We start from the raw sequence: 24,148 nt of genomic DNA on the forward strand, positions 1-24,148 counted from the left end.
ATTTTACTCCTGTCCATATTTATCTTAATTGGATTTGCTGATTTGCTGATTAGATATTGTAAAATAATTTGGACACCTGATTTTTCTTTTTGTGTTTAAGGAACGTTATTGTGTGTGTGTGAGAAAAGGGGAGATTGACACTACACATACAGTATGTCAGAAAGCTAGTGTTTGAATGTTCGGGAGTACTCTGGCTAGATAGTGAGTTTGAAAGGTAATTATCAGTGTGTCTGACAACCATGACTACATCCTCTTGGGCGAAACCTACACACCAACACACAAATAGTGCAGAAACATACTTTTTCATCAAACATCCACATCAAAACACTTATAGTCCTCACTTACACAGAGACACATAATCCACACACGCATAACCTTGTTATCCACCGAGTCGACGAATCCTACGCAACCCAATCTATGTGCCAATCAATCAGATGCTAACTGGCAATCCCTTGGATCGATACAGCCCTTGTTCTTGGATGTGCAATGGCTCAATGGCACAATTGCCATGCCACTTACAGTAATTATGTTGTTAATTGCTGTGTTAAGCTTTCTTAGACTCTCTCCACTGATGGTAACTTAGGGTGGCTAGACATCCAACCATTAGCAGCTTGCTGAATTTAATCACAAATCTAACAGATTGCCATGGCTGTTCTACAGCTCTACGCAAACAAAAAAGTTACTTTATTGTTGCTAGCTTTTCACTGGCGTAGCTGGTAGTGGTCGCGCTTGGAATGTCGGAGGTGGTGGGTTCGATTCCAGGTACGGGCGGACGTCAGCTAAGTCTATTTCTGGCGGGGGAGTGGCCACATTTGTTACAGAATCAATGTGAATTAAATGCACTGTAAACAGGCTTGCCGCAGGTTGCAAGTGTAAGGTATGCAACAAAACACGAATTACTGGTTTTATCTGCACCAGAGACCCTAAGTACTCTGACTCTGGTTCCTCCATTCTATCCCTCTCACTCTCTGCCTAGGAAACCAGATGGCAAAAAACTCTTTCTGGACCTCTCTCTACAACCTCAAAGAAGCCTGGCAACAGCTCAACCGTTTACTATTGTAAGTAAAAGCACTGATATAACAAAAATTTCTGTGCCCACCCAACCCCCAACCACAAATACAAAACACACCCACACTCTAGTCTAAACTGTGTCACAACATGAATTAGAGGGGGAGCTAATAGCTAGGAGCTAATAGCTAGGAGCTATTGCCATGGCCTAGCAGGCAGCGAGATGGGTGCCAAGTAAAAACAAAGAGGTGAAAACAACATGCTGGCGCTACGGCAAAGATTACCTAATAATTAGACAACACAAAGCTCTCCCCCTTTCTAGAAGCAAAATACGGTAATTATGGGCATGACAGAAAATCAAAGGATACTTTGTAAGCAAGAGAAAAAATTTACATTTTAGGCCCTGAAGCTGTATGTCCTGATTAGAAACATTAAATCAATGCATCGCTTAAATACGCTCATATCTGAAGGGGCCTGTAATTGCGAGGGCAAAACTGGGTCTCGAGCAGGATGCAACATTACACCTTGTTGTAGTATTATGTAGCAAATATACCACCTCTTATAATTATGCGTTGCAGTTAGAGTAGGATTTTTTTTTCAAAGGCGCATTTAGCATAATGATTATATTATGGTTCTATCAGATAACAGCACAGATACAAGCAGGTCCAAGATTTGTTGTTGAGGGACAGATCTTCAAGTGTCCCTTGTGGTTACATGTCCCACATCAATAACATTTGCTGTCCTTTCCCTGGCAATTGTACAGTCTGAGACCTGGTTGGGTGGGATGGTATTTCTTTAGAAAAACTCAACATGTAGCATGCACAGTATTGTATAAGACTCCAATAGCTAATGTATTCTTTTTTTATACAAAATGTTTACATAATAATATTATTATTTGTGTTTAGATTAAACTTTATTATAATTTTGCATTGTAGGCCTACCAGTACATAGCTAATGAAATCCAGTTAGCATCTAACCAGAATTCCAAATAACGATTGCTTGTGAACAGATATAAAGTGCGAACAAAGTATAATGGCAAAAAAGTGAAACAGTGCACTTATCAGATACAAAAGGTAACAACTTGAGTACTGGAATGTGCAACAGTGCTGCATAATGAAATTTGGGGCAGTAGTAAGTACAGATTAAATAGTAAATGCAAAACAGTGTAGTGCAATTAACTGTAGGTTCTAGGATGTGCGAGAGTCTGAAGGTGTTATCCTGAGTCATAGCATAGCTGTGAGGTGGAATGAAGTGGAAGGTTAGAGAATGTTTGAGTCCAAGGCTCAGCAGGTGGACAGCTAAGGGAGGGCAGCTTTTCCTGGGCCTACTGCAGCAGAGGCAAACATCATGACTGATTTCATGTATTCATCCTACTTGTTTGAGTACCGGGAAAAACAGTCATCAAGGCTGAATGACACCTCCATAATCATTCTGACCAAGATTGTTGATGAAAAAGGCCCAAAGTAGTCTGTCACTTCTATCTAAGTGTATGTTTAACATAAGCGTCCTTTCTAGCCACCTGGGTCATAGCCCTTGCAGTTTCTGCTCCTGTTTAAATTGATGAAAGCTGTTCGTGGTTAAACAAACCAATCCCCTTACATCTTTACCGTGCCTAGAATGGCCTACTAGGGAATACAACTAATTACTTCACATCTGTATTTATTTGATCCGCGTGGAATTGTGCCTTCTGTCAGAAGCACAGAGCTATTCCAGCTTCGGCTAACAGTGATCCATCTAACTGACACTCCTGGCACAGATTCTTATAGGCCTGAAGCGGCAGGAAAATCTATATGGGAAACGCACGAAAGAAGAAGAAGAATAAGTTCTTCCCCTCAGCGAAAACGCCATGCATGAAACCCACTGGCATATTCAAAACACGAATATGCTGAAGTTTGCTGAATCAGAGCTATAGGGTGGATACAAGCTGTTCATGTAGGCCTAACAGTTTGATTGAGGAATGAGCTACTGCCTTTCCGACAGTTGAACTGTTTAATTTAATCCTCGAAGGGTCGCTGTCAAGAACTAATGTTCCCTCACAAGAACAGATTTTAGTGACCCTGTAGGCCTACCAAGTAGTCGAGACCTACTCTTTGCCATATTGTAAATGCATTGGAAGACGCATTGCGCTATAGGCATTGGCTTAAGCCATAATAAAGGATTAAACTAACAACTTGTGTTTTCCCAACCTCAAGGCACAAAGGTGATGCACTGTTGTTTGAAAAGCATAGCCTACATGTAGGCTAATTATCGCATGTAATTACCGCAAATTAACATAAAGGCTTTAATTATTTGCACAAAACTCGGAAAAACGGAGCCCAACTTCTTAATTATTGTTGTTCACACAGCATTTCCCCTGCTCAGTTGCCCTAAGTGCAAATAAAGTCTTCCATCTGTTTGTAATTACATCTAAAGAATTTCAGTAAATTAGCTAATCATTTTGACTGCACATTTGATTAAAGCCGGTGCAGCAGTTTAGTTCATTTTCCCTGATAGGCTTTTTGATTTTCATCAAAACACTGACAAAACTGTGACTGTAGACTTTCAGTGGCCCTCACAAATCTGGGGAGGAAATCATTTTGCATAAAGTCCAATTCAAATTCTTTATAGGGATTTCCCTTCAACGTAGTGAAAATGCATTAAATCGCACCAGCCATGCGCTATAAAAGCAAGTCTGCGTAATGACTTCTATTAGCCTAATCTGGCGTTTGAAGCGAGATACTCTTTTATTCTTGCATTATCACTCTCATAATGTTGAGAAATCAGGGCCTAATTTCCCTGCCGCATCCAATTTGAAGAAGACAAGCAGGCCAACCCCCCGCTCGATAAAATGAGTTGAGATACATTGGGTTATGGCGATTGCTTATGGTCCTCGCGGCAATCAAGAGAACTAATGACGGGAGGACGATAGCGTTACTGCGGGACTCAATGAGTTTCCAGTCGGTTGCCAGATGTTGGGAATCAAGAAGTGCATTGATCAGTGACAAAATGCCCCAAAAATAATCTAATTTGCACTGTGATGGAAAAATAGGGCTTGATAATACCTTTCTCTCTTCAGCTTTTTGAGGAGCAATGCATAAATTATATTCATTAAATCAATTCTATACTTAGAAACATCTACCCTCAATTAATTCAATTAGCCTGCAACATGATGCTACTGGCAAGGGGTAGATTAGAGAGTGTAATTAACAGCGTATGCATGTTTTTTTTTAAGGAACACACATACACTCACCCACAAACACACACACACACACAGTGAGCACTAATTAAAAAGCTTGCTTAGAATCTACGGAATGCTTCAAACCTGACAGCTTTGACAGCTTTTCAGACTGAGAACTGGGACATATTGCTCTCTAGTGAAACATTCTATTTTCCAGCTCACACTTATGTAAACCTAAGTACACACCCTATTTGTGTATCAGAAAATAACATAATATATCCTCAGCCTATAGTTCTTTGTACTCAATTGGCTGGTAACCTATAATATCTTTATGAATTATTATCGTACATCATAAATAGCAAGTGGGTTAAACTATATCTGCAGTGGTATATTGTATGCATGTGTGTATATAAGTAAGCATGGATGCATGACTGTGAATTGTGTGTGTCTGTGTGAGAGTGTGGTCTGTAAGCATGAAGATGCACACGTCCGTATGTGTGTGTGTGTGTGCGACAGCTGGCAAGCTGATTTCACCTTTACCCTTCAAAGGTAATTTTCCAGCTGCTGCTGCCAATTAGCCCTGAGGCATGTACATCTGAGCATGAGCACGAGCCAGATGATTTTCAAACACAAACAAACATAGGATGCCACCAGTGTACATGCTCCAAGCCCATGTGACAGTGTCACGCTTACATTAGCTTTGAAATATTAGGTATAGGTACTAGGCCCTATACCTTACTTTACCTTTTTACCGTTTATGGTTAGTCTTTATGTAGGTGCACCCGACACCATGCCTCCCTTTCGCAATGAGAAGACCAGTCTTCATATATTTGGCTTCTTTCTTATATTTTTAAGTCTACTAATCCCATAGGTAGACACTATTTGTGAGTAGACACTATCCTTCCTAACAGGAGAAAACAAACACAAGAAGTCCCCTATGCTCTGGGTGTCCTTCAAGGTTCCAACTGTTCCAACAAAAAAACATGGAACCCAATGAGCACTGGACGATCATTTGTTAACGATTATACTTCATGGTTAATACTATATATGAGTATTCAACATAGCTCTGACCTCTCTATTAACATAAATATATCAACACGTTCAATCACATTCGCTGTGAGCTATAGAGTTCCAAATAAGCAAAGCATCTTCAGCTCTCCGCATTGGCGCCTGTCAGTTTAGGCTGTGATCAGAGACACGGCTAGAAAGCACGGGATCAGCACAACACCACAGTACGGCCAGGTAGATGGACAGGAGTTGTGGTCGTAGAAAAATGATGTCCATGTTGAGGATACAACCCAAACCCAGATAACATGCCACCACATCCACTGATAGCAACCACAAAGCAGGTGGCAGGACCTCACACGCTAAACACAAAAGAAGCAATTAACCTCAGCATCACCTGATAATCATGAATTGAATATCTGCTGGATGATGATATGGCTCATCGCTCTCCTCTGTTCCGTATGCTTTTTTGGACAGAATAGCACAACATCTGGTGGTGAGAGATAGGGCCTGGCTCAACATGAGGGAAGAACAAGTGCCTGAAAGCTTCATTATGTCCCAGCTGTTGGCTTTTCTGTCCCATTCTGCAGGGGGGAAACAGGCTAGATGGGAAGATTTTTTTCTGCAACGACAAATTAACTGCCAAGAGACCTTCGAAATGAGTTTATGTGAATTTTTGCATCTAATGCATTGGCGAGTTGCACAAGCAGAATAGTAATAAGATATAATAGCTGGCAAAGCCGTTGCAATCATTCGTTATGAGAACAATTGAAGTTGAAAAAAGGTAATTACCTATTTATGATATTTGCAGAGTTTGAATCAGAGCACCCCTTCTATAACCAAGAGATTCATTTTCATATCTAATAAATGCCAAACTAACATAATGACCCAATGTTAGCTTAACCCAACTTTTGTTTCCAACCCTATAGCCTATATGTCAGCATTACAGCAGGTCAGGTCGAAATAACATGTCGTTAAAAGGTCAAGGTATGAACCTGCTACTTTATGTTTTTCTTGAACCCACTGCTATCAGAAACAATACTGCACACGCTCTCAGGTTGGCCGGCTTGTTGAAGTCAGATGTTATTAGTTTCAGGTCAGTGACTGGGATTTTTTCCACATCCCCAACACCTTTTCACAGAGGATATGGTCAAACATTAATCAGAGCACTGACAGCCAGTAAATATGATACATTTGCTCTATTTCTTTCCAAGCTTTTTTTTTTACCTGTAAGTGGCCATGTTCTTTTGGTCATTAGTTAGTTAAAGGTTTTATGTTAGATCCTACACAGAGAGAGATTCACTGTTCACACTGGTTTAGTATCCTAATGCTGTTGGCTCTCTTTTCAGTCAGTGTCAAACTGTCAATAAGCAAAAATACCAAAAATGTGTTCTGGTTTGATCTCAATCATGCTCTATTTAAAAAAATAAAATAAGGACAATGTAAGGACTCCATATTTAAGTGCTATTAAAGAGAAATCCCTACAATTGTAAAAGTGTGACAGCTTCATTGCTGGAATAGGCAACAGGGGAGGGCGAGAGTTGGCAGGCATACCAACAGTGAGCGCTGTACAGACGGTGAGCGAATGGGCAGGGGGCCAGTGGGTGCCAATCTAAGGGAATTGAGCGAATGTGTTTGTTGGCATGCAAGGCCAGGTAGGTTACCCGTTACTGTCGGACAGCTGTGGGGTGCAACCACCCATAGCAGGACAAACCATTCGGTTGCGGCTGGCGACTCCCAATAGCATCCGTCAACAATGCAAGTTGCAAACAAGTCTCTCACTAAAACAACGCTGGCTAAAATTTTCACTTCTGATTATGTTGGATACATTGTTGAGAATAACGGTACACTCTGTGAATGAAGGTGTGAGTGATGGTGTGTGTTATGTGTAGTCTGTTTTAGTGAAAGGCTCGTTTTAGTGAGACTGAGGAAGAGGAATCGCAGCGACACATAATCAACCTCTTCCAACTCCTTGAATTGTGAGGATTCCTACATCTTTCGGCAGGGGCGTAGCAAGGACATTTCTGGGGGGCAGCTCTGGCCAGTCTTTTATTTGGGGTGGCACTTGATTGTCAAAAACTATCAAGTGCATCAACTATTTTAAAACTCACACACTGCATCACTCAGAGCAGCAGTTTTCTAACGGTATCCAGTGGTTAGCTGCTAGTCTCCATTGAAGCACTGTCAGAATGCAGGTACGTTGGTTTGTGTCTTGCGCTGTTGATGGGGGCGTGGCCCAACATGTTGCGAAAATGGGGCTTTTAGTGTAAGTGACAAATTACAATATAAGACGACTTAATAAAAAAAATCTAATGCATTTATTTCAGCTTTACACCGTTTCTGTTCAGGAGTTTTTCGTTGTTGTTTTTTTCGTGCCGTGAGGTTGGGGGGGGGGGGGGGGGGCGGCGGCAGGGTGGCCATTCTCTGACCAATGGTGGCCATGGCCCCCCCCTGGCCACCATGTGGCCACGCCCCTGCCTTTCGGAGAATAAAAGGCAAAAGGAAAAGAAAACAAGTAGGACTAGCAGTTTATTTTCCACACAACATGGGTAGGGCCAGTAAAAGACAACTGGGTCGGAAGGGTTAACTACAAGTTATGCTTGATCAACATGAAACAAATTGGGAAGATGGATTTGTTAACCAACATGTTCTTTGGCAGCAAAGGACTGATATTTGCGGTGAGACAGTTACGAGACAGATTGTCATTATCTAATCTGTCTCCTCCAATTTATCCAATCAGCCACCTGCATTTTTGTATTGCCTTTCTGCCTTTGAGAAACACACCGTAATAAACTAATTGAGAAACTCGAGAAGAAAGTGTTTTCGTGTGTATCATGAAACACTATGCCTAGCCTATACCTAATAACGTGGCTGCAGCAACAATGGTACACAGCCAGCAGATGGCGACGTTTCACTTAAAACTATAGCCACAACACATTTCTACATTTCATAATAAGGTTTTGTGTTCATAAAGGTATAATACATTTACATTTATGCATTTAGCAGTAGGAATGTAGGAACCAGTCTAAACAGTCCAAAACAGTATAGTAGATATATTGTCAGACATTGTCGTTTGAAGTGTCCCTAAACAAGTCAAGTCATAATCATTGTAATATGCAATAAATATTATAAAATGAAATGGGATTGAGAATATTATATTGTGGAGTGAGAAAAGTGGAGACGTGCTACGAGTTACAGTTTCAGTCACCTTTTTGGTGTCAACAATAGCTATGTAAAACATTCCTGGAGTCAGATGGCTGAGCAGTTAGGGAATCGGGCTAGTAATCTAAAGGTTTCCAGTTCGATTCCCGGCCGTGCTAAATGACGTTGTGTCCTTGGGCAAGGCACTTCACCCTACTTGCCTCGGGGGAATGTCCCTGTACTTACTGCAAGTCGCTCTGGATAAGAGCGTCTGCTAAATGACTAAATGTAAATTCCTCATCTATGCAACCTTGAATGAACGTTGAATGCTCAGTGGCAGTGAACTCCTCATGTAGAATTGATGCACACTGAAAAAATTAAACAATGAACCTAATGTCTTCTGTCTGCCTCTTTTTCAATAAATATTTCATAACCTTGAGAGATCTTTAGAACCCACTGATGTGTCTAAATGATCTAGTCTACAGTGAATGTATAAGTCTGGTAAAGGTGTCACAAGGGTTATGAAAAATGAATAGCTAGTTCTCCTTTGTGCCAGAGCAGACTGGAAAAGTTACTTCCAGAACAAGCTGTTCCCTACGACATAACCTAGGTGATATGTGCCTTTTGTCAGCTTCTGCCAACTTGATAAGAAATTACCCTCAAATTTGAGACAAGGCAACCCAAGGCAGTTTATCCAGGCACTCAGCGTGGTTGAAGAAAAGCATCTACAGTTTGAATTTTATTGTTTTAAAAACTGAAAATCTGTCTCCGTGACACAGTGCCTTTTCTCCACTTGGGTCTCACCGTGTAACCCCATAGTTTCACACATCAATGAGTCATCAAACCACCAGTGTTGTTGATTTTCTTCCAGACCACATCATCAATATATAAAGGAGAGGTGGAAGTGTGGAGTAGTTCTTGAAGTTCATACTGCCACTGGGGAGGAAGGACAGAGAAGCCCCACAGGGTGGATGAACCCTTTGTTCTGAATGCAGGAGATGCGAGAACTAAAAAAACAAAGCAGTCAAGTGCTTGGTGATAGCAGATTACGGAGGCACTAAGCTTCCCTGAAAGCATCAGTGCATGCTAGTATGGTTAGATTAGCTATGCTGCAGGTCCATAATTAGTTATGTTTATTTTCTATGGTCAAAAGTATCGTCAGATAACTAGAGATTCGTCTAACAAATTACCAGAGATGCTCATCTTCAACCATGGCGAGAGTTCCAAGATACTGTAAACTGCATTGGGTTGCCATGCTATTGGAGCTTGGGGGTAATTTCTCATCCAAGTTAGTAACATTCTACATAATTAACAATATCTGTGTAATAGTACATGGTAAGTAAAACAGTTTGCCAAGAACAGTATTGTTAAGTGCAAAAACATACATAGTTAAACGGTAAAATAAAAAATCATTTCAACACCTGTCTAGTCCTGTGTAAAACCTGTAAAAAGTATGAAATAGTCATAAAATACCAATAACAAAAACAAATAGCAATTTATTTATTTTACAGTTTTTAAAGAGAAAAAACAGGGGTATATCTTTATACAAATAAAACATCTAAAACAATTCAGAGCAAACAAACAACACATATGTAAAGTAACAGGAAAATAGAGAGAGAACAGAAGAAGCACAATCAGTTGAAGAGCATCCAGAAGACATGTGTTCCCTACTGAGGAAATGTATTCGTTATGGCGTTTTTAATTGCCAATTGCTTGACATAAATGTTTACCCTTTTCTAGAAATCTAATCTCAGATCAGTAGATACTACCTCATCTGAAACTGTTTAGGACACTAGCTTTTTGACAATATTTGGCAAGAGGTGAAAAATTAGGGAACAATGGACAGCCTTGCCTCATCTCCTGAAACTCTAGATTGTATATGCTTTTTCACCTATCTTTACACACACTTCCTAGGTTTTGCATGTAAAAAGGTAGCACCATTGGGCTAGTAAGAGGTAAGACACTTGAGAATGCACATTTGATCTATTGCTAGCCATATTCCCTAGCACCTGCTTTCCTAAATATGCCGATGTACAGTACTGTTTTAGACATAGTGAGGAGCAATGCAAGCACTCAGACATAATTCCATTCAAGGAACAATTTATACAGTATGTTATATAGAGGGGCCTGTAATGTAAGCATGCAACTGTCGTAGATCACACAGCATGTCAGCATGCATGATTTCCCTTCTTTTCTCCTTTTGCCCAAAACCATAAAGAGCATTAGCGGCATAAGTCATGAAGATACATGAACAAACACACAACTGCCTACACAGGCAGGTGCATACACAAACCCATTTTCATCCCTACTCCTTAAAGAGGGCACATTATATAAGGTCCCACAGACTGAGAAAACTTGGTTCTATTGTGTATCTACAAATCCCAACCATTTCCGTTTCTAAAATAAACTCTGTTTTCCCCAAAACACTTTCCTTTCTGGTACAAAAATACAAGGACAGCATTCACAGACCCTGCCAGCAGTTTTTGTCTCAATTGCAATGCTGACAAGAATGCAAAAATGCACAAAAGTTAAAAAAAAATACTTGATAGCAAAACAGATCCAGTACAAAGAGAAAACATGCATTTGTATCAGTTTGTTTATAATTTAAAACATTGAGGTGGTCCAAAGAGGATCAAGTCAATGAGAAACCATAATAGACAAGGTCCCTAAGACCAACGAGGTTGAACACTTTAGAATGTGCATGCTTGTGCACTTCCATGGTCTATGCTAATGAATAGTTAAACATCTGGCTCTGTTAAATGTGGATGTAAATTGGGGATGTCACAATAGCAGAAGTCTAAACTTCTGTAAATCGCACGTTAATTATTTATACCTGCTTCAGTAGCAAGGCAGAGGAACAATACTTTTTGCTTCTCTAGATACTATCAGACAAATCAATGAATTGATCTGAAAACATAAAATGTAGGAAATTGGTAAACAGTTTTGAAATATTCATACTCAAGTAGTGTACAGAAAGCAAAATACCATATGCAAATACAAAACTGCGGTCTGTACAGGCTTTCAGACTAGCCTCAAATTGCATAATTGTATGCATTGTTTACAAACAGGCCTTTCTTTTTCCTTGTACAGAAAGTTCACTTTGTCAACTATGCTGGCTGCTTGAGGTGCCATAGTTTTCAACATTTGTATTGTCATTTTAGAGGAATGATGTAATTGTGTGACGTGGCCCAATAATCCTCTGCTACATCTGCTAGAACCAACTGTGCACTAAATCAGATCAGAGCTATGCTTTTCTTCCATTTGGCACTGAATTGGAGTTTATGGCATCCTTAGTCTAGCTATATAAGAGAGATTATTATTACAGTGTGATGATGGATTCGCTTGGACACGTGGCACTAAAACGAAAACATTCACTACTATATTCTCGTGTAAAAACTGTACACAGGACAGCATTCACTGGTGTTTAACAAAGTTATAAACTTACAATGATAACAACTGACTAGGAATTACGGTGTAACTGAGCAACAAAGTGTTTCAACGTATAACCATCATAACCACTGGGAAGTCATTACAGACCTACATTTGTGTTTCCCCTTGTTCATTTTGTCATTCATAAACACAGAATCTAAAATCACTTAGAGCAAAGCAACATGTCCAAGTGGATGAACCGTAATACACGTAGAAATCATACCCTGTTTCGAGAGACATCTGGACCAAGGTTCAAATCCACAGTCCTAATCAACTGGGATCAGAGGAATGATCTGGAGTGCTGGGCTGTTTCCAACAAGATGGATTAGGCCAAACACTGACAGACTTCTCTGTTCTGAGGTATTCAGGGAACCCATCCAAGGTACTGGTGACAAACCAACTAAGACATGGCACCCAGTACAGTATATGCTACTTGACGGGACTTGGGGGACAATTTGGAGAGCGCTTGATGAGTGATAATGTTGGAGGGTATGGCACACTAAGGGTTTAGCCACAATTGCTGAACTATTTGGGAATGGAGTGTTTAACTCCTATCAGGAGTAAAATTAAATATTTTTTAATTGATAAAGGGGACTTTATACCACCAATCACGTAGATTTTTAAAGGTTACCATTATCCTCTGTATTTGATAAAATGGCAACACATGCTCTGTATGGTAAAACATTGAATTTGAGGATAATATGGCGAAAGGAGTTCAACATTGAGCTTTAACAAGAAAACTGTCCCTAACATGAGTTTGCCAGTAAGAGATATAAAGATGTGATGTATTAGTTACATAAATTATTTGATATTATTGGACTCCAGTCAGATTTAAAAAGTTTGGTCTAATTCAAAGCAATGAGTGGAAATGTAAGAGTTCTCTGCATACTTTTCTACATCTGATGTGGGACTGTCCCGTTGTTTTCCCCATGTTGGACCCGAGTGGTTTAAGAAGCTGGATAAGCTGCCAAGCTCGGCACAATTCTGCTTTCTGGGAGACAAATCTGTTCTACCAGCTGAACTTACGGCACAGTTTGGATTAGTCCTTGCAGGTTTCCGTAACGCAGTCAGGATTATACTAAGGAACTGAAAACATACAACCATACCTAGTTATAAGAACTGGATTTACATACATACATACGTACATACAAGTTAATGCTAGGTAAACTGAACGATTCTGTGTCCAAATTTACTGAAATGTGGGGTAGCTTCTTCAGAGAATGATTTGGTAGGGATCATTAGACAGCAAGATGCACTAGAACCCTTCATGTGTGTTGGGAGGGGAGATTCTGGGACATATCATGCTGTTGTGTTGCTTATGTTTTCATGTTTCTTTTCTTTTCTGTCTGTGTTTGTGTAAATTGTTACCTGCAGACCTGCATGTGGAAAGTCTGTTTGTACTGTATTGTTGCAGTGTCTTTTTTTAATTTGACATAAAACAAAATAAATTTGGGCTGAACCACTCATTTCCTTGCACATTAAATGATCTTTATACTTTCATAAAGTGTTCTTTACACTGATGAAAAAAAGGGACTTCTAGGGCCATTATATAAGAGCATTCTTGTGATAAAAATAACCATAAAAATTTCAGTAGGAGTATAATACAGGTGCCTTAAAGCACACACATACATACATTTCCCTCGTGCACTACAGAGGAGACATTTATAACCAACCTCAAATATGGACATTTTGAATAGATTCACACCTTTTAAGTGTGTTCAAAATGTAATTTTGTGTGTGCCTAATCATGCCACCTGTACATATTTTGGAACATCTACATTAGTCATTACGTCCTACAACATGAGAGTTTAAGGAAAGACAGAAAAATAATCTTCAAAAATACATTCTAGAATGTACTTGAAAAGAAATTCGACCACACATGCTATAGCAAGTTTGGCACTAGATGTAAAAAGTGTTTTTTGTACATAAAACACATAAAAAAATATGGACATATTATGGAGACAATACTTCAACGGTACTGTTTAATGCACTCACCCCTTTTCACCACCAATGTGCCAGCGTATTAAAAAGGCCTACCAATAACGATGAGGTGTGTGTGTGAGGGACGGGGGGGCATGAAAAGGTTTCCCAGTTTGTGTATTGGCTTACTGATGGATGCTGTGATGTGGGGTTGAGAGGAAGGGGTGGGCTTTTACGACACACTTGAGCAGCGGATGCTGGGGGAGCCCATCTGTGTGAGCACCTTGTCCAGCCACTGCAGGGGCCCGTTGAGGTGCAGCTCAATCCAGCAAGGGGTGCTGGTCACCGTCTGTCTCCTACAAGAGAGAATAAGAGAGAGTGACAGGCTTGCACAACCCCTCTCACTGCTGACGTGCCTGTCTGTATCACTGAGCTGAGCTGGGTAGAGGTTTGGACTTTCAGATGTATCCACAGCTGCACATTTGTTTCAGGAATGGTTAACATAAGGAATGTAGAAGGAAACAGGTATAGCAAAGACTAACTTGTGAAGAAGTTGTGGGATGTGTATTATATGTGTAAAACAGAAATTGACTGACACTATGGCCCCAGGTATCTCTCATCAAAGTGGGTTTTTACCAAAAACAATCAGATCAAAGGAAATAAAGTAGTGCTGTCAAACGATTAAAATATTTAATCGCATTAATGTCATAGTTAACTCGCGATTAATTGCAATTAATCGCACATTTTTATCTATTCTAAATGTCCCTTGATCTCTTTGTCCCATTATTTTTTCTCATTTTAATGCTCTTATCAACATTGAAAAGTGGATTGGATTGCTTAGTTAGTGCAAATGTTTTTTTTTATTGAAAACAACATTGCAACATTGCCTGGCTTTGACGAGGGGGCGGGAAATTCGCATTGCTTGGCCATCAAGTGGTAACTGGACGTGCTGCGATGATAGCTCAGTTCACAACGACAAAACATACAGATCAATTTGGTCTTGTCAATGGAACCATTTGGCAACTTTTTTAAAGTAACCTTTCCATTCAGAATCTTATTGGCATCCATTTTGGCGTCTTGCACTCGCTATCCACTCAAAACGTAACGTTAGCCTACTACTACTGTTTTTTTTCGGGTCTAGCTAGATCCGGTGTGGTGTTTTCTAACGTCAGTAGTCGTTGCAACAGCATGTGAAAAAAACTACTAAGTTTGCTAGGCCAAAAAGGTTAATCTCGCGATAAAAAATATTAACGCTGTTAAAATGGGTTTGCGTTAACGCCGTTAATAACGCGTTTACTGACAGCACTAAAATAAAGTAAACGTCTGGCTAAATGTTGTTACCTGTACTCTGCTCCCCAGCCCTTGACAAAGCTCATGCGTATGGTGCACATGCGGGTCAGCTGGTAGACAGCCTCAAAGCCCTGGTTGACCGATTGGGCCAAGAGAGCTGCAAACTCCTGGTTGTTGAAAATCTTCAGGTTGCAACCTGAGGAAAGCCATCACATGACAATTAGTCAACCATCAACGAGTAAGACCACAAGACAAACATTCAATGACGTGGGTACACACATCCATACCAGGTGGGATCTTGCAGACGGTAGCGGGATGCCAGCCGTAGCGCTGGTTACAGTTGGGACTCTGGACAAATATGGCGCTGTCGCTGAGACACTCGGCAAAAACCTCTCCTCCGATGTAGTACAAACGCACACCCCTGCCTGGAGGGACCATGGAAAACAACATCAGACAACAAACCAACAACTTTGTTTACATCGTAAACACATTGTCAATCTTGGATACATTTGCCAGGTTACACACCCATCACAGTGGCGTTCAATTCCATACGTACAATGACTTACAAAAGTAACAATGTGTGGCAAGGAAAATCATTCTGAATGTGACAAAGAACAGCACATTAACCTGACGGTGGTACAACGGCTAATGTAGTTACCAATGTGACGGCGTGTGAGTTCCACAGCGGCGTTGCGGTTGACGTTAGATAACAGGCCGAGGCAGAAACGCTCAGAGTTGGAAGGGTCTGTGAAGCCATCCACTGTCATGGAGGGCTGAGAGGCGTGGAAGGTCTCACCCACACGCTGGTTGAGCTCGTAGTAGGAGATGGAGCACCAGAAGGCCGGCTCACAGTACGTCACCGGCTGCAGGTCTGCAGAGGGAAAAGGAGGCAAAGAAACTTAATTTAACTGTACTGGTTTTACATTGTGTTTTGTAAAATCCAAATTGTCCTTGGAATGCTGTTTTTTAAATTTTTTATTGTGATATGATATATAATTATATTCTGTTTACATTTTAAAAGAAGTGATTTGAAATAGGGAAAAGACATGTAGAAGGAGCAAAGGACTGTAATTTATGAAGATATAGAAAGGCAAAAAAAAGTGATTTAGGCAAATACATAGACAACCGAAGAGGGAAACAGAATGAGAAGATTATTAATGTCCCTTTCTATTCGACTAAGATAAGACAAAAACTGAGGACAAATTGCAAAGAAGAAGAAAATCTGGGAAGACGGACAAAGAAAAATACGTTTATTAAGGAGAAATTAGAAAAAGAAGTGTGGGGAACAAAAGAAAATGCAGACAACACATATAAGCTAAACACATCATTTCCCCAAAACACAAACCAGAAGTGTGGAAAACTCAACAGGTACAAGGAAGGCCAGAGACTTCCTGGTAACACACCATGTGTACCCTGGTTTACCACTACTCTACGCCATCTCAGCATTGGTGTCAAATCTTGGAAGTAAGTTTTCCCCAAACTGGGCCAGGGCTATGTGAAAAGTTCATTTGTTATTTCACCTGAAGCCTGACGGCTCAACCCCCCAGTGGTTTTCCGTTCCATTATAAGAAGAGAGGATATTATTATTGATGTTGTATTGAGCTCACTGGTGTCCTAGCATGGAAGCAGTTCACACGGGAGGAAAGACAAAGGCCATCTTTCATCACAGAGCTTCCTCTGTTACAGTACGGAAGCACACTCCCATAGGACGGCTGGGGTGGAACACCCATCTGTTTGGTTTGTGCTCCTGTCGCACATACAGGCATAAAACACACATTTGCAGCCATTAATTGTCTCTTTCTCCATTTTGTGTACATACACACACAAACCCATACAATCACACATGATTTACCAAGGTTGCTGTGTGTGGGAGAGACAGGATTTGGTGACAGGTTGGGGGAGCCTGTGTCCATGCTGTGGTTCATCTGGTGATCACTGGTCTCCCCATCCTCACTGAGATAGCCTGGCGGTGGTGTCTCTAAAACACACACAAACATACAAATGCACATAAACATGCACGTTCACAAACACACAAAACATCAGTTTACAGAGATGATGTTGCTGTTCCAATAGAAACGGTTACCCTTTTCACGTACTCCAACTAATATTGTGCACATAAACTAATTAGGAAGAGACATTTTAACATGCAGTACATTTACATTACTTTGTCTTCTGAGCTGTCTTCTGTCACCAGCTTCTCTGACCCTGACCTGGCTCTGGAGCATTTCACTTCTATTTGTATTAATTTGGTTGATAAACACACCCCTTTCAAAAGGTCGTAGGTTGCAAGATCGTTCAAAACCATAGTATATTAAAGTATTAGAATAACTTCTTTAGCAGATAAATCTGGCCTGGACTGAGACTGGGAAGACTGACTTGGAATAAAGGTTTTCCATGTCCTTAAGAAACAAAGTACTGCTGTACTTAAAAGTTGTATTTAAAAACCATAACCAATTGGGCATGAAATCTGTCTACTTTCGGTCTACAGTATGTATACTGTTCATGCTTAACTGTATACACAAGCTGGCTGCAGAGGCAGGTCTAACAGCATTAGCTGCTTGTATGTGGTTGCTAGTGTGAGGGCTGCTCTGCTTTTCATAAGCTGGATCTAAAGCCAGCAGGACAGCACAGACACGTAATGCCAGGCAGCACTAGTCCACCTTCTCAGGACAGTGTGTGTTTGCATTGGCTCAGCTCCAACCTCAGTAAGAGTCAGTCAAGAGATGAGATGGGTGAACTTGGGATTGCATTCCCTGAGGCCAGAAAGACCCTGCTAAACTGCAGAGTGTGCGTAGACAATTTTCCAGACACAGCTTAGTCAAAAACAAAAGTTATGCTAACTCCTGGGAGATTCTGGCTGATTGCATCACAAAATAATGTATTCTTGTACTCTCCAGCTTCAATGCTCGGCTCTCTTTGGGTTGATGGTTTTCAGGTCAGAAGTTTAGAGTACCGGTAATACTTTATTCATCCCTGGGGGAAATTGCACTGTTACAGCTGCATTAACAGTCACAGTACAGTATACACAAAGTAACAAGATTTTAAGAGTTTGTCTTGTCCAGTGTGAGCCTGGTACAAGCTTTTCATTTGATCTTACATTATGACTTTTATTGCCTGTGTGAGACCAGTATCAAAAACCAGGAAACTTCTCTCAAGTGACCCCACTTTGAACTCATCTGTGTTGGGTCTCTCCTGCTGTAAGGTAGTCTCTCTAGTGTCCTCTCTTCCGCTTTTATATCTCCTAACTATGTTACGATAGTTTCTCAATTTATGAGGAGAAAACCCATAGGAACATTCTTAAAATCTCTCCTTCTGGAACATTCTATTGTTACCAAAACAAAGAAAAAATTTTGCCAGACTATCTCACCTGGTATGTAGTTGCTTTGGGGCTCGATGCCGGCAGGAAAGTTAGTATTCTCTGGGATGGAGTGGCTGTAGTCATCCAGTGGTGGGTACTCACTTGGGATCTCCAAGTGTCTGGGCACAAGCACTGGAGGCAGTACTGCAGGGAGATACACATGCACGCACACACACCAGCCTCTTGTTTACTTGCCCTGCCCATTAAGACACTCACAGTCACTCACAACAACGGCAATTAATTATAATGAAGTAACATGTAAATAGCAAGCTAGAATCTCGCTGTTTGGTGGATGGCGCGCATGAACTTATATGATTCCTGTGGGACATGTGCCTGCCCACCGACACACAGAGGGGATGATGGTGAGAGATGACACGTAGCCGTTACCTGGCGTCTCCACCCGCTGGTAGTGGTAGGGGTTGACACACACCTCGTCCTTCTTCATGTGAAACGCGTACTCACAGAGCTCCACCGCCCGCAGCTCATGGTGGGACTGCAGGTCTGGCCAGCGCCACAGGCGGCAGTAGATGACGTGGGGCAGCCCCTTCCTGTGGGACACCTGGAGACGGCCGTCCAGAGACCTGGAGAACAGGGGAATGAAAGAAAGGACACATGGGTAACCATTGGATAGGAACAGCAGCAAGATGTAGCCCTGTGGCTGACAAATACAAGGGGAGTCACCCGAGGACATGAAGACGAGCCTAATTATCTCGTTGTAGCGATCTGCCCTGAATCAACCTGATATTCCAAACAGACACTGGCAGCAGCTTTCCACATGTTTTTTTCACATTTTCATTTGGCTATCTCGAAATGGGGTGGGACAACTGTCAAGCTCTACTACTCTCAAGTTAGCCGTCCCCTGAGGAGATGTGACGTTTTAGAGTTTTACACAGACAAGTTCAAACAACATCAGATTCAACTGCTGTGCATGGGCTTCGGTGAGTCCATTGTTGGAGAAAGATCTACAAACAAGATGGATAGAAAACATGGCTAGATGAAACATCACCAAACCTGTCTTAAACCAGCCCTATTGACTGCTCTATGCTACTCTGGACCCATACAATCATCTGTCTCTTCAAAGACACTTCATGAGTATTTAAAGAAGCGGGTGTTATATGTTAGGGCGAGGGGGGGACATGAGGACAGTCTGAACCTAAATGCCCCAGTGGGCTTCACTCTGATGACGGCTGTGTGTATTGTGTGTGATGAATGTGTGTGTGCATGCATTTTCATGAGAGACATGCTTCTAGAGTGTGTTTTCTTGCGCATGTATGAGGAATGGAGAAGGCCAGCTGGGTTCATCCAGCATGTCTACCCAGGGCAAGGCCTCCAGGAATCCAGGTCAGACACAAGACCCCCTTCAGTATGGAGGGGGAAGGCACAGAAAAAAAAGTATGAAAGCTGACTAATGGTCTAACCAGGGCCAAACGTTAATGTTTATGCTAACTTCCTCAAGCATGACCTCATAGATGATACATTTGCGGTAACAGCAGCAGTAGTGGGGGCCAGAGGATCACAAAGGCAGGCATGTTATCTGAGGGATGTACGAAATGTGTACAGGTGGGTGTGTGTGGGTGTGCGCATTGCGTTTCCCCCCACAGACGGGATAGGCCGTGGCAAGGTGCTCTCTAATCTAACTCTTCACCTTTAGAACCAAACAACCCATACCTTCCCTGAGGCCTCCATAGTATGTTACTTGGCAGGGCAGCACATTCCTTTGGTGGGACTGGCCGTGCCTTACATGCACACCAACACACACACGCACGCTGTGTACTGAGGTTACATCTAAACATGAGTTCTCAGGGCGATGGTACGCACCGGAGCTTCAACGCAGGAGATGGACAGGCTGGTAGAGTTATGTTTAGTTACTGTCTCGGGCCTCTGTCTGCAGACACTGTACCATCCACCCTGACACTTGAGCGTGCCCTTTCTGTGAGCCAGAGTGAGTCACTCTGAAACGCACACACGGTGACGACAACATAGAGAGACAGGCAGTGTCTTGCTACTGTCTCCATCTGCCAAAACTGTACATTCCACACACACACACCGGAGTGTTTTTCTTTCTTTCACACTTTTTCTGTCACACACACGCGTGCACACACACACACACACACGTACAATAGATTACATCAGACGGTGCAATATCTCCTTTTCTATCCAGATAATCAAACAATGACTGCAGTTTACCAGCCTGCTCCTTCTGAGCTGTGACAGACAGACTCTCAGTGTGGATCACATCACTGAAGGACAAACAATACTGTCTGGGGTGACTGTGTAGACTGAGACTGATGCTGGGTACTCAGATGTGTCTGCGTGGCCCCAGACAGATGGATAAAGACACAAGCTTTTAAAACGAGACACGTTTAAAAAGGAACCACTGTGTTTGGGTGGGGGTCTCTATCACCATAGAGTGGTGTGGTGGTGCATGGAGGTGCACGCACAGTTTGTGTGTGGTAGTACATGGAGCCAAAGAGGGTGCACACACAGTTACAAAACGGGTTTCCTCATTCATCACGCTGAAGCATGTCAGGGAGAGACAGGGTGTCGCACATGCTTGCTACACAATATGTGTCAGGAATTCCGCTTGCTATCTCCTAGACACAAGCACACACACAGACTTTCATTGATGTCCTCTTACTGTTGTTCTCTCCACTTGTCTGCGGTGAGAAAACAAAGCAGCTTTATCACTCTTATCAGCTCCCGTGTCTCTTCATGTGCTGCCCAGACTAACCAGAGCTGCTGCCAAAACCAGGAAACCTCAGACACTGCTGTAGGCAAATGACTACTTAAACTATTTTACTTGCGGTGTGTCTTTGCTTCTTTCTCTTCCTCAAACTCCACATTTCCAAATCCTCTTTGTTTATTTCCTTACATACAACTTTCCTGTTTCATCTCAATGTATCTATCTCTCTGTCTATCTGTCTTTTCAACTTTCCTCTTCTTTCCACACTACATCCAGAAGACGTGTGTGGACAAGACAGACATCAGGGCCCTGGCACCAAGCCAGGACCTTCACACCCTCTCAAAGGCCTATCCTAGAGGTAGGGAGAAGAGAGCAAAGGCAGAAAGAAGGGATGGGTAAAGGAAGGACGTGAAAAAGAGAAAGTTTGATCATGGGGGATAGAGTGTCCCTAGTTAGTGAGGATAGGCCCGCCGCCCGCTAGGTTTAGGGGTAGGGGCTGTGGGGTAGGGTGAGAGCAGGAGATGTTGAAGACTGTTTTTGCTGATGCAACACCAATACTTCTACATTTCCAAGGCCAGTCTCCTGCTTTGCTACAGCAGCTTCAGTTGGGGGCACTGATGGTTAGAGAAGCGTTTGATGTGTTGGGGGCACTTCCACACAGAGGAAACCAGTGTATGGTGGTGGCTACTAGCAAACATGTTACTACAGTACTTACAAAATTCATGTCATTATTGACTTTGTGTTAATTGGCTGCTTTTAACTGCATAGCACGTAGGCTATCAACCTGTGTGTTTAATAAAACTATTCTGCATAAAGTAGACACTTAATCCAAAGCCACATTCAGAGAGGGATTCGAACCTACGACTTCTTGATCAGCAGTAAAGTTCTCTACCACTGAGCTACACTCGGTTATGACTGCTGTATTTGCTATATCATGCAGGAAAGTTACAGAAATTGCATTTGGCTCATGTAACCTCTTTTATTCAGCTACATTTGTTATATAATCTGTCGGATGCAGGAAGACTACAATTAGAAAATCTGACAATGATTGATTTGGATGCACACCATAGTGATAATAAACAATCCGATCACTGTCTGCCCACGCATAAAACTACTATACCAGAGACCGCCCCAGATTGAGGCCAAGTTATATAACTTCGACTCCATTTGTGTTTTGAAATGCCGTGCACTGCACTAGCTAACGCAGAGCGCCACAATATTCCGTATCAAGCAATCCAGATAATCGCATGCTAAATGTACGACCCATGCGAAAGTAATGTGCTCAAAAGAAAACTTGGATTTGCAAACTATTAGTTGTCTGGGATTGACAACCAGGAAACTAAATAAACAGGGGACCAACGGACCATAACATTATGTTAAATGTGCACAGACTAACCACCCTGAAACAGCACATTTGTAAAACATTTAATGCAAAAAGATGCGTAACGAGCGGTGCTAGCACTAACAGTATGGCATCGACATTACCTCGGTATGGTGATGCATTTCGTGTTGATATTCTGAGTAGTGATGGCTTTCTCCAATTCATCCAGTTGGCCCGTTTTCTTCAATTTCTTTACCAGACTCTTCACTGCTTTCTCACACCACTTCTCATCCTGACCATTTTGTTCTCCCTTTTTCCAACCCAAAAGCCTTTTCACAATGGGGGGAGTGAAAGGCAAAATTGACATTTTGAGTTCAGTAAAGTCCTATCAGTAACAAGTCCTTAGGTTTGCAAATATACACAGAAATCCTCTTGAAAAACAAACCAAGTGGCAGATTACAGAAAGAGAAATTAGAAAGAACACGCAGCTCTATAAACACGCAGATAAACTCAGACATTTAAAGTTTGATTGTTTCAATTTCGGCGCACTGTCTAGTTCGTTCGAGTTCAACGCGAGTAGTGCGTGTGTGTGTATGTGTGCGTGTGTGAGCAGTGTGCATTGTCTAACAGTAATAGATTCAGTAACACTCCGCGGACAAAAATAGCTCTGTCTGAAGTGTCATTTGCTTTCTTGTAGTTCGCGCACGACACAGTTCAACACGATTGATCCTTTTGGGTTTTTTGCTTTAGTTTTTTTACAACAAACTATTACAATAGTTTATACTTATTTATTTAAATATGTGTTGTCAAGGACGTTGTTTGATGATTTTTCAAGAAAGTTGTTCCCAATTCAGAGTCATCCGCCGCATAAGGGATAAACCTGAAGTCTACAAAAAGTCTGCCTCAAATGCAAATACCCTCGCGAGGTAGGAACCAATTCAGACTGCAGAAGAACTGTGAAAGCCCATAGGCTGAGCAGCTGGTAAAAATCTGCTGTCTCTGCAAGGCACACTGTAGGCTACTACACATTTTGGGGGTAGGCTATATTAAGCGTCTTTCATCACATTACTGAATGAAAACAGTGCATTTTGTAAACGGAATGGTCGATGGAAAGTAATAAAGTAATAATAATATCACCTCACTCCCTAACATTGAGTTTACTGCATCTGTCTCAGAACTGGTGTAAGGCTGTTTACTGGTGTTAGGACACAAACAAGGTTGTCACAAAGCACAGTCTGAAATTAAAGCTTTATGCAAGACATTTAATACTATTATTGGATAAATGATAGATCATTTTTGCCTACTGACTTCAACATAGCAATAGTCTAACTGTTTTTCAACTGTAAATTGTTGAAATGCTTGTTCTAAGAGTCTAGAGAACTTTCCAGTAAATGTTGTCTCAACAAACTCCAAACAGGGTTCAATGGGGAACTGGCAATCATTAGACTTATAGCACAGGCAAGATGTACATTCAGCTGGTGAGCACACACACACACACAGACACTTATGCATGCACAAACACGGATACATAAAGTTTTGGACTATCATCGAGGCACTCCACGTAGATGCATAGTGCTATGTGGCAAATGTTACATACTTGGGCACACAGGCAGGGGGGCCAGAGAGACCTGACTGCACGAACTCTAGATGTAGAAGTACTGTAGCACAGCTGATATCCTCAAACAGAAAGGGATGGCAGGCCTGTAGTTTGATGCCTGTGAGTGCCTTTGTTCCTGGACTTCAAAAGGATTTCTTTACTGCGGACAGTTTCAAATCTTGAGTGCCCTATTTGCAAACACTTGAAAAAGTAGTAAACTGTTTCACCGCACATCACCG

The 24,148-nt window shown here is 41.7% G+C and overlaps 1 protein-coding gene across 2 annotated transcripts; it reads right to left on the reverse strand.

Moving 5' to 3' along the window:
- Positions 1 to 9,787: 9,787 nt before the first annotated feature.
- Positions 9,788 to 22,860, reverse strand: smad3a (SMAD family member 3a). 2 transcript variants are annotated; one of them, XM_067248711.1, is made up of 8 exons: positions 22,477 to 22,860; positions 18,696 to 18,889; positions 18,318 to 18,452; positions 16,803 to 16,928; positions 15,609 to 15,821; positions 15,238 to 15,375; positions 15,002 to 15,146; positions 9,788 to 14,016 (listed from the first exon to the last, which is right to left on the reverse strand). In XM_067248711.1, exons 1-8 carry the CDS (start codon positions 22,677 to 22,679, stop codon positions 13,893 to 13,895), a joined length of 1,278 nt encoding a protein of 425 aa, XP_067104812.1. In that variant the 5' UTR covers positions 22,680 to 22,860; the 3' UTR covers positions 9,788 to 13,892. The 2 variants fall into 2 exon arrangements, with proteins under 2 accessions (XP_067104812.1, XP_067104813.1); XM_067248712.1 differs by lacking the exon at positions 9,788 to 14,016 and having other exon boundaries at positions 15,007 to 15,146; positions 15,230 to 15,375.
- Positions 22,861 to 24,148: the final 1,288 nt, after the last annotated feature.

The sequence above is a fragment of the Osmerus mordax genome, chromosome 13 (assembly GCF_038355195.1).
Source record: "Osmerus mordax isolate fOsmMor3 chromosome 13, fOsmMor3.pri, whole genome shotgun sequence".
NCBI lineage: Eukaryota > Metazoa > Chordata > Actinopteri > Osmeriformes > Osmeridae > Osmerus > Osmerus mordax.